The following is a 16,590-nucleotide window of genomic DNA, read 5'->3' as shown; positions in this document are numbered from 1 at the left end:
GTGCTGTAAGCAGTTAAGTCCTCTCACAGGTCGTGTGTCACATTTATCAGCCCTGCTCAGGTGTCTTGGATACCTTATGATTATTTCTATATGAGCAGGTAGTGTGGATCAATAGGAGCAGCAAAAAGTTGATAGCGTTCTGAGTTTCTGGATGTTTATTTGTAGCTGAAAAGCAATGCACTCCTCAAGCATCCCTCCGAGTTTAGTATCAGCTGAAGTTCATGTGCTCACACTGCTTCACTTTACAAACCGAAGCCACAGCAAGTGGGGGCAATGGGAAATTAATTTCAAAGTCATGCTCTTGAAGTGAACAGCAGCTGGGCTTTTGTCCCTCAAATGATGACAGGTCATAACAGGCACTTATATCTGGGGAGCTAAGTCAAGATTTGAGAGTAAGATTCAGATCCAGATTGAGATATCTGAGTGTAGATATCTACAATGTAAATTAAGCACCTAAACTTTTTTACTGTCAATAAAGCTTCCACTGACTACTGACATGAATTAACATGTAAAATATAAACTCATCTCACATGCAGATGCCTTAACTTTCATTTTACAGGCTCTAGAACAAAAGGTTTTCTTTCCTGGTCATCCTGATGATCCTCCTGAGTTCCAGCTTGATTAGAATTAATCTTTCTGAATACTGAAGACCAAAATTGTCCTGTATTCCGTATTGCGTTTCCTCAGCAACTTATGTATTGATACTTCCATAAAGAGCTTCAAGTTGGTATCTGATATATTCTAGGGTTCCATTTGCCTTTGCTGCATTGATACTGTTAGTTCAGAGCCACATTCACCATTTTTCTATGAGTCTTGGTGCTGAGTCATCAAAGCCCTCCTGTTTGATATGCTGATCTTGCTGTGTCAATGAACTGTTTATTTCATCAAATTTCTAGCATCCTTCTTTTCGTATCCTGGTCACTTTGAAAAATAGGATAATAGTACAAAGAACCATTTCTCTTTCAAAACAAATATTTCTTTCTGTTCTATTCAACCAGTTTCTTGAACACCTTAAATTTCTATATTAAACCTGTTTAACCAGTCCTGTGATTTTCAGCAAGAAAACAGGTTTAAAACACGTGGAAGATCAAATCTGCATTTATTTTCCCTAGAAAATATTTCTTCTTACTAAGTATTACAAAAATTTAGTCTAATTCAGTGTACTTTAGTCAAATCATGTTGAATTTTATCTCATGTCCATTTGCTGTCATATCTTGTTTATTCTTTCCTAATAATTCCTGCTAAAATCTTTGTTGCTATTGATCTTAAGCCAACATACTTATCGACTTCAAGAAATTAATGCTCTTTTTCTCCATGTTATTAGACAGATGAAAACTCTTTTCTACAGACACACTAAGCTCATGTGCCATTTATTAAGAGCCCTTGGGTGGACAACGTCTATCTCCTTCATGTAATTACAATGAGTTTTTCTTAGACTTAAATATAATAATCTCGAAACTATGACCTTGATCTCTCATCCATCTATTCATCTATCATTATCTTTCCCTCAGTTTCCCTGAATTGTCCTTAACTCTACCCCAACTGCTTTTCTTCTCCCTTTTCTTCCATTTTATTTATGAAGCTAAAAAACCTTTTGCTATGGTATTTTCTTATTAAAATATGTAGACATACTATGCAGGTGGTCTCTCAATGTCTGAGAGATATTGGCAGGGAAGGAGGAGAAGTCTATGTTCCTGCTGTGTGCAGCAAGTGTTACGTGAATAAATAAAACATTTCAGTTTCCATCATAACCAGCCTCTGGCATTTTTCCCAAACACACACACATACAAAAGAAAGAGAACAGATAAATGCTAGGCTTTTTAAGGAAAGTATTAATTTCTCAGCCAAATAATTCACCAGCAAATGTGTTTGCAATTCCTTTGATTGAACGATTACTCTTTTCCTCATAGATGACAAGAGCTTTTAGCTAAATAGAAATGTAGCTGATAATATGTATGAGATTCATTAGATAATCTTCCATATGCATCTGACTTTCTTTTCCTCCAAGCTCAGAATGAAAAAGAGTTTTATATCAGGACTTACGCTGTATATAAGCTTTTATAATTTGTAAACACTGTAGGAGTGTCCTTTCATTTGTCTGATGTTGACAGTATATTGATGAAAACTATTACTGTTCTGTAAAGGCTATTGTCATACTAATGATACAATGTCCTCAGAGCATTGATCACAGAGCATCTAGATAGGAAAACAAAACTTACACCAAAAGGAAAGAAAGGAAGCTTACATCCCTGTCAGTGCCTAACGCAGATTGTTTCTTCAAAGGTGTGACACGTTATGACAAAATTTCAGGCCTTCTTATTTTTTGGAAAAAAATAACCACGAAAACCTCAAAACTCTGATACAGAGGCATTTGTTTAATATAATTATGTTTTCTATAAAATTACCTTCAGACAAATAATGTGAATCAGCCACTAATATATATTTATTTAGAGCAAAATGGGAGATACATCATCAGACTGCGCTAGGGAATTTGAGAGCTGACATGTCCTTCCTCTGCCCCATTCCCTTTTGAAGCTATTATTTTCTTCTGTCTCTCTGCTGAGAGCAGTGAGTAGTTTCACACCTGAAGTGAATAGAAGTACATTTTTCACTGGAATGAAGTTCTCTTTTCTGCACCTCAATGTTTATAAACCTCAGATAATAAAAAAGTATTTTTCACAAACAGAGTCAGAGACTAGGGAATATTATTATTTGTCCAGAAAAAAAATGCTGTCTCATACTAGTGATTTAGTTTGGACACATTATTAAATATTAAGCCTTTGGTAAATCACTCTAAGTTTAAATCAAAGGTAACTCAGCTTTGCATTTTAACACGTCCAACCTAGAAAGGGAATTCCTTCACTTTTTTGGCTGAAGAGCCCAACTTAGACCTGCTAGCTGGGATGTTCAAAGCAACTTACTCCTGGTTAAATACTTCTCCAGACTAAACCACAACATTGTAGCCTTCATGATTTCTGATCATAGCTTCAATAGGAGTCTCCCAGCAGAAAGAGTGCTAGTCGCTATAGTACGTGAACAGATGGATAGGTATATCTAAAAATTCAACCATTACTAGAGGAGAGCTACACACCTACTTAGTTAGACTCTCCTACACAGAGAGGTCTTACCTTAGTTTGAAAATACGAAAGGAAGCACTTCTTCATCTCCTGCTCCACTTCTATGTGATACCTGAAAGCACGTACTGAGGATTATCTGCTTTCAGTGTCCATGACTGCCAGACAGCTTCCAAACTACATCTCCCGTGTCCTTTGAGAGAGACATAACCACTGCCCAACTTGGGAAAGGATGTACAACATCTACAAGCAGGACTTGGCTTAAATGCCATATAAGAGTTGCCATGTTCCATTTAGGTTTGTACTTTGTCTCTGTCAGGAAAGGGGCAATGATCATTTACTGCTCTGCCAGAGCTGAAGCAATAACATATAATAAATTCAGGGGCTTTGTCATTTTAGAACAGCAAAAAAGTGTTAATTTTCACCTCTGTATATCTTCATGGACTTTACGATTAATACTGTGTAAGCAAAGCCAAAATTTGAAACTCCCAAATGTAAATGGTTGAACATCTCTCATGAGTATGCTTCAGTGGGGTTACTCACCTAGACACATAGTGGAGCCGCAATCATATAAAACTCAAGAAAAAAATACAAGCTGAGCAACAAAAAAGCAGAGATTATTTAAGTCCCTATGCAACACTGTGTAGTGATGCCATAAATCATATTTTGACCAGATACAATTAATTTTATATTTTTCTAGTCCTCTTTTACATTTTACTTCACATTCTTCTCAAATCTGATTCATAAGGTCATTTTTTTCTAAATGGAATAGCCTGTGTTTGATATTGAGATGTGATTTAACAATAATACAGTAGTGAAACTTTAAATAGAAATTATAAAGACTGACCTCTTTTACTTTTTACAAAAGGTTCATTAAAATTCACCACTGATAAGTGTCAAAGAATACTAATCTACTAATGCCTTCCTGAAACTTTTTGAATTAAAGAAAGGGAAGGAGTAAAATGGGCTTATTACAACCTTTTTGAAACAGAAGAAAATTCAATTATTATCTTCATCATCCCTTGCTACAGTAGCAGGAATCCTTAATCCTATTTATTAGCTCAAAAAGTTATCATAATGGAATTTGGCTGCTAGGAAGGAAGATATAATTGTATATTTATCTATTTACCCTTTTTAGGATAACTATTCTTCCACATGGGAGCCTGCGAATCCTGAATGCATCCAAATCTGATGAAGGACGGTACTTATGCCAAGGTGTAAATGTATTTGGATCTGCAGAAATCATTGCATCAGTGTCTGTTAAAGGTATGAAAAAATGTTTTGATGATAATGGTGATTTCTCTTTAATAATGTTCATTATTGCTTAGAATCCCCAGCCAACAATATAACAGCATTGTGCAGGCAGAATTAAAAAACCAACTCCAACAAGGTGGGGGGGCTAAACTCCATCTGGTCAAACATTGTATTCCTGCATCAGATTGAATACTCCAGCTGTTATACTACAGATGAATGTCAGAAGAATCAGTAGATATATATATATGTATATATAAATCACTTAAATTATAATAATTCCACAAGTAAAAGAACTAATGTCTCTTTTAACATATTTTAGCTTTGGGAACTTGTTTACCTCTACCTCTTTCTGCATGGGAACAAAGTTTAGGATTAAAGCAGAAATTATATCAATATAAAATCTAAGGAAAGATACTTTCTTAGAACAGTAATAATAATCAAGTCACTGAGTTGCAATTAATTTCTAGACTCCATTTTTGTCATTTTACAGCTGAATTCTCCTATAATAATGGGTTTTGTTTTTAGGGGTTCAAGTTTTTTCTATTTCATTTTTCAAGCTTTTTCCTATATTTACTAGGCCTGGAAACATCCTTTTTGATTTTAAGTGATGAAACTGAAATGTTCATGCAATCGCAAGATTCCAGGTACTGCAGCCTTAAGAAAAAAAAAAAAAAAAAGCTTTTTCTGAGGCTAATAAATTTCATTAATTAATCCATCTGAGAAGTCCTATAGATTGTTGTTTAGGATCCTGCCTTATTGCTTTCATGAAACTGGCTGTACTTTCTGTTCACCACTGTCATCTCTCAGTGTGCATTATGGATATATTTCAATATTTTACACTATGTATTTGAAACTAACAGTAAATGTGAGTCTGAGAAGACTAAGCAAGACTCAGTCATATTATTTTGGCCTTGGACTATATCTAGACTTCCACCTAAATGTTCCTAATCCTTCTATATTTGAAGAACCTACAAGAATAGAGCTGACACCTAAGAAGATAGAGTTAATGGTTGGAGAAAGCATCGTCCTCAGTTGCAAAGCCCTTCACGACAGCACACTAGATGTCACTTTCTATTGGACACTCAATGGGCAACCAATTGACTTTGAAAAAGAAGGTGGACACTTTGAAAGCATCAAGGCAGTAAGTGACCATGCATTTGTCATCTGTGTGCTGTGAACTGACAGAAATTTGCATGCTTTTATGTATCTCCCATTTACAAAATTCTGACCAAATTGCAAGATAGCTGTTGCAAAGAAATGTTGGCTAGAAGAGGTGCAAACTGCATGCATTTCATGCTACTTCAAGTAGTTTTAATCAAGAAGATATTAAATGTAAATTGATACATTCTATTATTAGTGAGGCATCTGATTATCTTTGTGAGGGAACAGAAAGTAGTTTGAATAAAATCCTCCTTATATTCTTCTGCTGATTCTAATATAAAAAGGATGCTGCTATAAGCACCCGTGTCTTTCTCACAGATAACATGGCTATTGGAATGCCCTCTCCTCCCCATACTTTAACTTTCCTAGCATATATTTTAATATCTGCATAGCAAGGAGTATACTTTATTTTCCAACTCCCCTGCATGAGGTAGGTTCTAGCAGTGCAACCATTATTTAAGTCTATAAGAGTCATATGGAAAAAATATGCATATGAATTTCAAATATTGCCCCTTGATACAAAAACAATATAATATGATCAAACAATATGACAAAGTAATTCAAATCTGTCCCATGTAAAATGGTTTGACTTTTCTAAGTAGAAAGAAATCTCTTAATATGAACAAGTTTGGAAATATAATCTACACTCATTTAACTCAATCTTCCCAGTAATTAAATGTAAATCAAATGTCCATGCGATGTTAAGAATGAAGAATGAAAGTCACAAAGGTCAGCAAATTTTAGAAGTTAATGTATCTAATTTGAGTACAATGTAGCAAAGTTAACTTTGCATTAAAAATCTTGTCAGCTACAATCAATTTATTCTTCTACTTGCTTTAATGGAAGTGATACTGTATTCACTTTGTGGTGTGGTTTTTTGTTTTGTTTTGTTGTTATTTAAATGGTTTTACTTCAATAAGCTTTTTAATTGAAAAACATTGGTAAGGTATAACTTAGGGTGAAGATTCTTAGCACACTTATCTTCATCCAAGGTAGTCCAATACTTAAAATGCAGCATTGGAAGGAAAACTATAGGGGCGGGGGGGATGTGCTTTTTTGCTTTGTTTTGGTTTTTGTTTGTTTGTTTGTTTGTTTGTTTGGGGTTTTTTGTGTTTGGTGGTGGTGGTGGTGTGGTGGTTTGGTTTTGTTGTTGTTGTTGGTTGGTTTTGTTTTTTAACTTCAAAGTTAAAACATTCTTTGAATCAAAATAGCATCCTATGACTACAATTTAACTTGAAGTCATTTCCAAAAATGTAAAATCTCAAATGTGTTACATTGTTCCTTCAGTGCGTTTCAACATCTTCTGTGCTGAAGGGAATTTTTCATCACTGAGAATAATCTTCAGATTAGGAAATTTCCAAAGTCATTTCTCCTACCAAAGTAAAGCTAATTTAATGTAATTTCTTTTTTTTTCTTTAATGAAAACAGGATTTTGTAGATCTTTCAACAAGAATTCTTCAGTAATTTCATTTCTAAGATAAAAGCTCTCGAATTTATAGAAGTAAGGGTCATTCAAAGTGAAAACCGAGGAGATGACATGCTGGAACTATTTTCAGACAAATTTTCATGCAAAACTCACTGAAATTACTGATTCCTTTTATTGTCCTGACATTACTAAAATTTTGCCAAAACCTAGTAGATTTAACCAGATATTTTAGTATGAGTTTATTACTTCCTTCTCACTGGGTTACTAAAGTCACTGCTACTTTACTCAGCAAAAATAGTATTAGTCACTCATATTGGAGTCAATGTTCAGTGTCTAAATGACTAAGTGGACAAAAGGAAAAGGTAGTTATTAAGTGAAAATCTGGCATCTTTCTTTTCGGAGGCACACAAGTTCTAAAACATATATTTTTTTAATAAATAGCACACTTCAGTTGATCAGAAAATAAAATCAAGTTGAAAAAAAGGCACTGCATATTTTGCAAAATATTACAGAATTAGATCTTGTCACTTGCTAAACCACTGTTGAAATAGTGAAATACTATGCAACTCCAAAGAAGTACCGTAATGAAGCATCAGTCCCTGATATTTTTAGACTGGGCTAGCTTCATTTACTTTTACAAGATTGCTTACACAAGAGATAGTCAAGCTATGCTTCATTTACTTGCATACCTAACTCATTTTAACGTAAAGATATTTATTTTCTGGTTTTTCCGCTAAAAAGACAATGGAAGAGTAGGCTTGTATCAACTGGAAGCAGGCTGAAAATATACATTACAGGCAGAATGGCAGTGGAGGAGCACTGCTTTTCAGAATACAGGTACCAAAATATGACCCCACTAGAAGAATCCTCACTGAAATTTTCTGAATGCTGTTTGAAACAAAATATGACACATTGTTCTCCCTCTTTGAAAGTAGTAGTAAAAATATATGTAGATCTTCATTGACCAAAAGGCATATCTTGGTTTTTGTATTGTCCAGAAGTTAAGATGAATCAGCTGAGAGATGAAAAATTCAAAAGTAGTGATTGTGGCAATACAGCAGAGTGTTTTTGTGTGTGTGTTTTGATACAAAAACTCTATAATTCACATAACTACTAATTTGTGGAATGTTTTCAATTATATCTCAATATCATTTCTGTTAACCACAGAAGCATCTGAAATTAATCACAAGGATGAAAATGTTTTTCTTTACTTTGTTAAAATCTAAAGCATGACCAGATATGAGAGGAAAGCAAGATAAATTAAAACTCTTCTGTTTTTCCTACCATGTAATCTCCTTTAATTTATCCGGTTTCAAAGGAGTGATATACAGTGTGATAAAGACACAGGTTTAAGAATGCAGAAAAAAAGGAACTCAAAGAAAACTTAAAATCTGATAGAATTCAATCTATATCCCTTATTTTACATTTCTGAATGAATTATTTTATAAATTGCATGAATCGATCCTCAACAAAATGCCTTTTAATGAAGTCTATTTAAGAAAAATATCCTTTGTGTGCATGAAGTTATAGAATTATACATCAATTTTGTTTTGCCCACACTGATACTTCATCAGATAAAAAAATGTTCAGATTTGTTTGGGTTTTGTTTATTTATTTGAAAGCCTGAAAAACTGAACATAATTTGGATGGGTTTCATTAATAACAAAAGCATTGTCAACCTCTCACCACTGGCTGCATTGCTCATCCTTTCACTGTGGCAGACCCAGGTGCCAAGTGTGATGAACATTCTGATGCTTAATGTAGTGTTATAATAGCTATCACCAAAGTAACACTTATTTGAGTTGTAGATAAAATTCCACTTGCTAACATTGCATTTTCCCTAGCAATTACAATTAAAAGGAAAATATTCCCTTAATAATGCTCTGCTTGTTTTTAAATTATATCTGCAGCTTTTCTAAAAAACAAAACAAAACCAAGCAAAAAAAAGTGTTAACATCTTTCATACTAACAACTAATTTTTATACAAATTGAAGATGGGTTTGCAGTTATTTACTGAACTATGAAGGATTTAGCACCTATAGCAATTTAGGTGCTTCAGGGACTTGCCTAGAGAAAGGATAAGTGTGGTAAGCACGTCAAGTTGAACAAAGCTGTGCATGAAGGCAATATTAAGGAAAAGAGATCAAACTCCACTGGAGTGATAGCTGCAGACTGCACTCTAGGTAAGGAAAACATCCCAAATGTTGTGTATGCAAAACATGGTACACTTGGTAGCAGAACAATAATGCAAGAGGTTACATATACCCAGAATCCTTAGTCATTAGTAAAGTCTTACTTTGTCTACCAAAACACACAATAACATTTTAGGGTTCATGAGGTGTAGTTTGTGTAATTAATCGAAACAATTTTGCATGAAAGTCTGAATTGCCAAGATTTCCTTCTCACAACACCAGTGGGCACTTGAGCACAGTAAATATAGACACGCTAGCTTTTATTAGGGTAACTTTGGTTTTCTGTCCTTTGTGCCAAATCCTGAAGTTTTGTTCAAAATTCTATTCAGAATTTTCTTTTCAAAGATATCCACTGACCTTAATTTTGTCCTGGAGGTTTCCCTTTTCTAGCTAAAGACTTTTGACTTTGTGAGTAGATGTTCATCCAGCTATCGTCATTCCAACTCTGTGTTTGAAAGCTGATACTGGTTTTATGGCAGCCAAGCAAAATGATTTATTGTGGTTATCCACAGTCTGGTAAGCAGTAGCATTGCTCTTAATGTCCCTCACCTTGACCTGCATGAGTATCTTTCAGACTCAGGAAAGTGATTTAGTCTCAATATCTTCTTGGTCTTTGATCTTAATTGAAACTGCCACTATGGGAAGCAATAAGCACAACTTGTCGTGTTATATTTTACAGCGGTTCACACGGAAGTGAATTGAAATCTACTGTTTCGCTTAGAAAAGGCCAGCAGATACAGACTAGACAATACATTAACTACTGTCTAGCACTGGAGACTTCAATCTGATAACCTAGAACCTGTGGGAGACCATAACTTTCTACCGTCCCTTAAATTTTCAAGTGTCTCCTTAGTTTGTTGTAGTACTTTAATAATATTTTAGAACTTAAGATTAAAATTCCCTAAAGATTTCCTAAATAGGCAGCACTAAGTTCTGCACTACATGGAATCAATTAAAACAGCAGGTTGTTAATAATAATGCCTTTCCTCTTTATTGGACATAAAACCAAACAAGGCCATTTAAATAGGGGTTTTATTTAATATCCTCCCTCCTCCCAACAGTGAGGAAAACTGCAATAGTTGTCAAAAGTCTTGGAGAAGATATGTGCTCTATGCACAGAGAATTTCTGTTCAGGTTAATGCTGCTGTATCAACCTCATTGCTATCAATTTGTTTCACTGTTTGTCGCAATATTTTCCTGCTGATGAAAGAGGCTGAACACAGCCGTTACTGTCAACTGAAATCTCCAGATATTTCAGCCTTATGCTCATTAACAGGTTTTGCCCATTTGTCACGCTACAGCAGTTAAATACTTGTGTGATTAGGAGCAGTTTCAAAATAAAATATTTATCTTGTCTTTTGGTAATACAAATTTCTTGCAAACTAGAGAGGGTACAAAATGGAATGAGGATTTCTGGTACAAAAATCTTGGAAATGTGTGGTTTATGTGTGGTAACTACAACCCAAAATCTGAACACAATGAAGGCTATAGTCTAATAATGCACTTTACCATGTGTTGCTTGCAAGATATAAATAGTCCCAGTGAACTGATTGAATTTTTAGACATACTTGCATGCTGCATTAGAACAGGACACTCACATTTCCTAGAACCAAACAAGTACATAACTTGGTGTGCCCAAGTGCTTGTGGCTTTGGCTATGAATAAAGAGTAAGGAAGAGAGATGATAAATAATATCTCTTCTATTTAATTTTACTTTGGAGAAGGTATAAAACTGAGCATTTTGGAAAATATGAGTCTATTAACATTCCTGAATACCAATTACTATGAAAAATGATTGTAATAAAAAAGTCATGAAATACAGTCAGATAATTACACTGGCTTATTCTATTAAGATATTTGGTACCTTCCCTTCTTTACAAGCAGCATTATAAAGAGAAAAATCTTGGGGTAAATAAAAGATATTTCATGACAGTCCATTCCTTCCCGTTTACTTGCAGCTGCTGGGTCATTTAACTGCTCAGCACAGTGTTAATCTGGGTTATCACAGCACAGGACATTGTTTGGACACCTGATCAATATCAGGTTTCTTAATGCTCCGGCCTTCGTTTGCAGCTCTGCTGCTTATTTTGCACTTGCAGCTCTGCAGTCTTTCTCCAGAGCTGTTGTGGCAGCATTTTCCAGAGTTGTCCTGGCAGTGTTTCTCCCTTGCAGTTCTTGCACTGCTGATCTGGTTTTGTTCTTGTGGCCTTGCACCTGCAAACCCCAATCATGTTGGTCTGGTAGGGTCTCATGGAAAGAAGCTCCCACTGGCCTGAAACTCAGTCCTTCTACCTGCCCCCTTTCTTTGTCTCTTGTTTTGTACACAAAACCACAGTGTGAAGTGAAGCAGATAATTGTTGTGTAAATACTTAATAAATATTATCCAACAATATACGTGCTCAGAAGCTTAATAATCCATCACTGTGAAACAACTGCTCTTAATTTACATATTCCAATCAACATTACCATATAGGAAGTTCAAGTAGGTGTCCTGGGGGAGTGATTTAGGATTCTGCTTACTGCAGAACGATGTTTAGATTTCTCAAAGAAAAGCATGACTTAAAAGAGTTCGGTGGCAGGTTCACTCTATTATTTACTGCATGGAGGAAATATGCCAAGCCGAACACTGCTTACCTTGTCTCCAGGAGCTTGATACCTGTTCACCAAGAAAACTTTCAGGTGTCTTCCCTCCCTGATAACCGTTTACTCCAGAGTCTGTATTTTAGAACTCTGGAAGCGAACTTTCAGGCAAGGCTTGATAACCGTTCACAGTGCAAACTTTCAGGAAACGAAATTCTCAGAAATAAAATTTAAAAAACAGTTAATGAAGTAGAATAGCAGGAGAGCTGTCTCAAGCTGGGCACCTGCACAGATTTTCAACCTAAATATAGAAAACCATAGACTTTTTATATTTACAGACCATTCATACCATGATTCAGTCCAATAGCAATATTTCAGTTTGGGGTCTGCTTGCTTCTCATTGGATCTTTTTCACTGATCTCATGCGTGCCTTTGTTTTGTTTAGCTGTAGATATTGTTTATAGTCTATAGCCTTGCAGGTGCTGTTTTGCCTGAATAAGTCCTTTTCTTCTCAGCGAAGTGTAAAACAGGCCTTATCTTGCAAGTGTTCAGTGTAGTTTGTAGTTGCTTTTGGTAAATATGAGCAGAACTTTACATCTTAAGATTTCAGCAAATCCAGCTTACTAAGTAACATGAAGCAGAGAGTATACATGATTCACTATGTTTAGTATGCACTTAAGCTAAATGATTGATATGAAACTTAAATTGGGTTTATCCACTGACCTTTGAGTAGTAAAATCATCACCATACAGCTCACTTATTTAGCAGAGAGAGCTCAAAGTAGGCTCATCTGGGCTGTGGTATTTATAGAATAAAGTGGTTGACTCGTAGTCAAATCGCATACAGTGGGAAAGGTCTGCACGAGGCTCCCTGCACCCACAACTTATCGTCGTTCAGTGTGCCGTTCTGCTTCCTTGTGGGTTTCCCAAAAGCAGTTCTTGGCCTGGCTGCAGCTCAGGCCTTTACCTCCTCTGGAGCCTGGACCAAACTGCTGCTGGTTTGGCTGGGGGGGGTCGAGCGCATCTGCCACAGTAGGTTCCAAAGAAAAGGTTACAATACTAGGGAAAAAATAGGAAAAAAATAATAATCATAATCTTCCTCATTGCCACCTACTGCACTGGAGAGAGTATCAAAGTGAGAATACTCTTTCTGGCTGACCATCAGGAAGAGTTTTCCATTTTCCTTTTCTCTTTCTTTCTCTCCTCATTGCCTTTTTTATTCCTCACCTAGATAGCTTTCTTTGCTAGAGTTGATGTATGCCATCATCTATGGACCCTGCTAATAAATCTCTGTTCACGTAAGACCGTCACAACACTCTTCATGCAGCACACTAATGAAATCCCAATCACATGCCTGCTCTTCATACTTCCCATTTTGATGTCTTCTCAAAGTGGCACACTTGTCCCAGATGGGTTTTGTTTTCATTTCTGTCATCTTCATCCATCACTATCACCATCCTTCCACTCAAATGTGTAGCTCCATGCTGTCTTTCTCCTGCTTTCTGCATATTTAAGCAGTAACACAGGTTATTATTTGGTATTTTCTTCACTTTTTCTCCTAATAATAACAACTCAGGTACAGAACATTAATTTAGCAATGTGAGTGTAGTGGGCCTTTCTATCCTGAAGCTTGCCATTTCATAACACATCTTTTTTTTCTCATTCCTTCCCATTTTCAATACTTTCTCTATGTTTTTGTTTATACCTAGATTTCACAAAACTGCTCCAGTACATGACATATTACCTGACATCTGATAGTCATTTAACTTCATCTCTTCCTCTGCCTTCTCTCAATGAAATGAATCAGACCCATTTGTAGCAATTCAAGCTGCACTTTAGGGTCCTCCCTATCCACTCCCAACACCCCAACACTCTCTGGCATCTGGTCCTAACCACCAGTGCTCACCTCAAACAACTGTTTTCATTATTCTTCCTTTCTTTACGCAAACTGCCAAAAAATACTGCAGCTGGAATGCTCCACACCTCCCCTGCATAACATGTATGGATCCACAAATTTTAAAATCTTGAAAACTATTTGTTTTTACTTCTTATAGATGAAGAAAATGCAATCTTTGTATAATCAGCCATCCCTCAGTCAACCTGCATTAGCCTGGATATTACTATACCACCATTATTATGCTGCCACATACTATTAATCACAACAAAACCAATGACAATAATTCCATCTTCTTTGTTCCAAATGTGCTTATATGATTAAAAGACACAACTCAGAATATAAATTTCTGTTATCACTATATCAACAAAGAAATATGCTGCTTCTTAACAGATTAAATATTTGCAATTTGTAAACATCATAAGCAGTAAACAGGCAAGTGTTTGATGTGTTCAAACCTGAGAATTTGCATGAAATGGCACTTAAATTGTCCTAAATGTATTATGAACAGACGTTGGCCTGAAGCCAACAATCCATCATAATGCACATATAGATTGTCAGCATAATTTAATAAAACTTCATTATATCGCTGTTTTGCACTTACTGTTGATGGTACAAAGAGAACATTGCCATGAGTTTATTCTGTAAGATCATTAGTTTGCTTCAGATAAATTCATCAGGAATAAACTCCATTGCTAATCAAATATGTCAAACAGTCAAGATTCAACTGTAAATTCATTTTTCAATTTAATTTGACTGAATTTCATTAATAAAGGTTATTTTGCTAAATCAAATAATGTATGAGTCAGGAATTCACCTAACTTTTGTGTTATCTGTAAAAACAACCATATATTTTAAATAGACATTTAAGCTGAATAAGATGGCATTGACGACCAGGTCATTCTTGTTTAGGATTAAATCTCAGTCTTATTTAATTGTATACCATTGTTTTACTGTTCTCAGATTATACAGAATATGAACTTACAAAATGTTTAAGTACTTTTCAAGACTTTTGTACCTCTCAAGCAGTCTCTTCTGTATAGAAACTACTTTGTAGGACAGCATCTTCACCTCTTACTGTCAAGATATTTAGGTGAGAGCAAGGTAGCCTTGATAAACCCCTGTAGCCATAGTAAAGAAATGACTCAAACACCCCTTAGGCTTTCATAATAAAAAATTTCCTGCAATGGCAGTCAGTGTTTGACCACTCTTTTTCCCCATTGATTTAAGCTTTTCTTGGATCATGATCATTTATAATAGTCTTACTAACTTTTTTAGACATATTCTTCCCAAGCAGAGAGACAATTTTCACTGCAGGTTGTCCAGGTTGGGTTCCCAGCCTGAATCTTTGGTACAAAAATAGACAGCCTTTATAGACCCCAGGACTTGGCAGCACAGAAGCTGAGAGCTGCAAGTTGCCGGATAATTTATATTGACTACCCAGTATTTTGAACTTCCTTGCCTTTTTATCTTTCTTTCAAGATAAATCGGAGCTACATTCACAGAACTGCAGTTGGAGTGTGGAAGTATGACGATCAATGTGGAAAATGAGCAGCATCAGAAATAGATTAAATGAAAGCTAGGATTGGTATAATAACAAGAGAAACATTTAGGGTTCGTGTGTTTCATATCTATTTTCCACATATTTCTGTAGTTTGAACACGTGATAAACTGTGTAATAATCAAACCAACACTTAATTCTTCCATGGAAGAGGCAGGCGGAAGTAAACAAGAGACTTACTAGATGTTTAAAAAGTGCTCCATTGTGTAACTGTGAGCTCCATTTCAAGTGCAGGCAGATTATAGATTGTTCTTGTGCAAAGCCTCCAAAAGAAAAGGTTGGATATTGAATGAACCACCTTGGTTTAGAGAAAAAAACTCAGCAAATGAATGGACAGATTAACAGGGAGGTTTCCGAGCAACTGGCTCAAGATAATGAACTCACTCTCACAGGAAGAATAAGTGTAATTCTCTTCACTTGAAGAACCACGTGTAAAAGTTATTTTACTGCAAAGCAACTCATAGCCTCTTAGGATTTCTGAAATGGAAAGGAAAAAATCCACATACAACTTCTTCTCTGTGGGGATATGGGATGTCTAAAGAAGTATTAATTCACCAACAATAAGTTCTCTGCAAGCTGGCTTTTTTTTTATCCCTCTGCAAATCCCCCACATTAGGGCAAGCATGCAACAGACAAATCCACCAAGGTAATTCCCATTGAGCAAAGCATGCATATTGCATGCTCCTTGGAGTAGTTTGGGGAAGTATGTCCACATCAAAAGCAGATGTTATGTATAGGTGGCACCAATTCTTGTGAAAAATTACTTCATGCAACACCTTACAGGTAAAGCTAATTAGATACATTGCAGACCTAAATATGGCCTCAGATAACGTGCCACACTGGAGCACAGAGAACAATAGATTGGCATAACACTCAGCACTGGAGCTGCCCAGAACCTGATGAATGGGATACTTGGGAGCATATAGTGAGTTATACAATTATTTGTTGTCCTAGAGAGAACTGTTAGTCATGACAAATAGCACCGATAACTGTATTATTATTTATTCTCTGCTTAATGAAGACCAGGACTGTGTTCAGTGTTACAGAAGGCCCATAGTTGATGCTGACCTTGAAGATTACATTTAGTTTTCCTTAAAATAATCAGAAGTTGGCTGTTAAACCTATGGTTTGGTTTGGTTTGCTTTGCTTTGCTTTAGTTTGTTTTGGTTTGCTTTGGTTTGCTTTGGTTTGCTTTGCTTTGGTTTTTTTCCAAGCCTTAGCTGTTGTAAAGTAAAAGATACATTCCATACAGTAGAAGTTTATACTGAACAAATATAAATACTTTCAATACTTGGCTGAATGGGTAATATATGATATTCAGAACACCGAGGAATATAGATTTTTCTAATAAAGTGCTACTTTTAAATAGTACACTTATTGCAAAATATGCACTGTCACGAAAGACCATAAAATAAGTGGAATAAAACCCAGCTTTTAAAAATGTGCACT

The 16,590-nt window shown here is 35.6% G+C and overlaps 1 protein-coding gene across 1 annotated transcript in view; it reads left to right on the top strand.

Annotated features, from left to right (window-relative positions):
• Positions 1–16,590, top strand: part of CNTN5 (contactin 5) — a 361,776-nt gene that overhangs the window by 286,880 nt on the left and 58,306 nt on the right. The window contains exons 12-13 of the mRNA XM_065645468.1: positions 4,213–4,340; positions 5,294–5,469. Coding sequence (XP_065501540.1) covers positions 4,213–4,340; positions 5,294–5,469 — 304 coding nt within the window. The remainder of the gene's footprint in view (positions 1–4,212; positions 4,341–5,293; positions 5,470–16,590) is intronic.

This window comes from Caloenas nicobarica, chromosome 1 (genome assembly GCF_036013445.1).
Source record: "Caloenas nicobarica isolate bCalNic1 chromosome 1, bCalNic1.hap1, whole genome shotgun sequence".
In the NCBI taxonomy this organism is placed as follows: Eukaryota; Metazoa; Chordata; class Aves; order Columbiformes; family Columbidae; genus Caloenas; species Caloenas nicobarica.
This window is presented reverse-complemented; position numbering and strand designations above follow the sequence as displayed.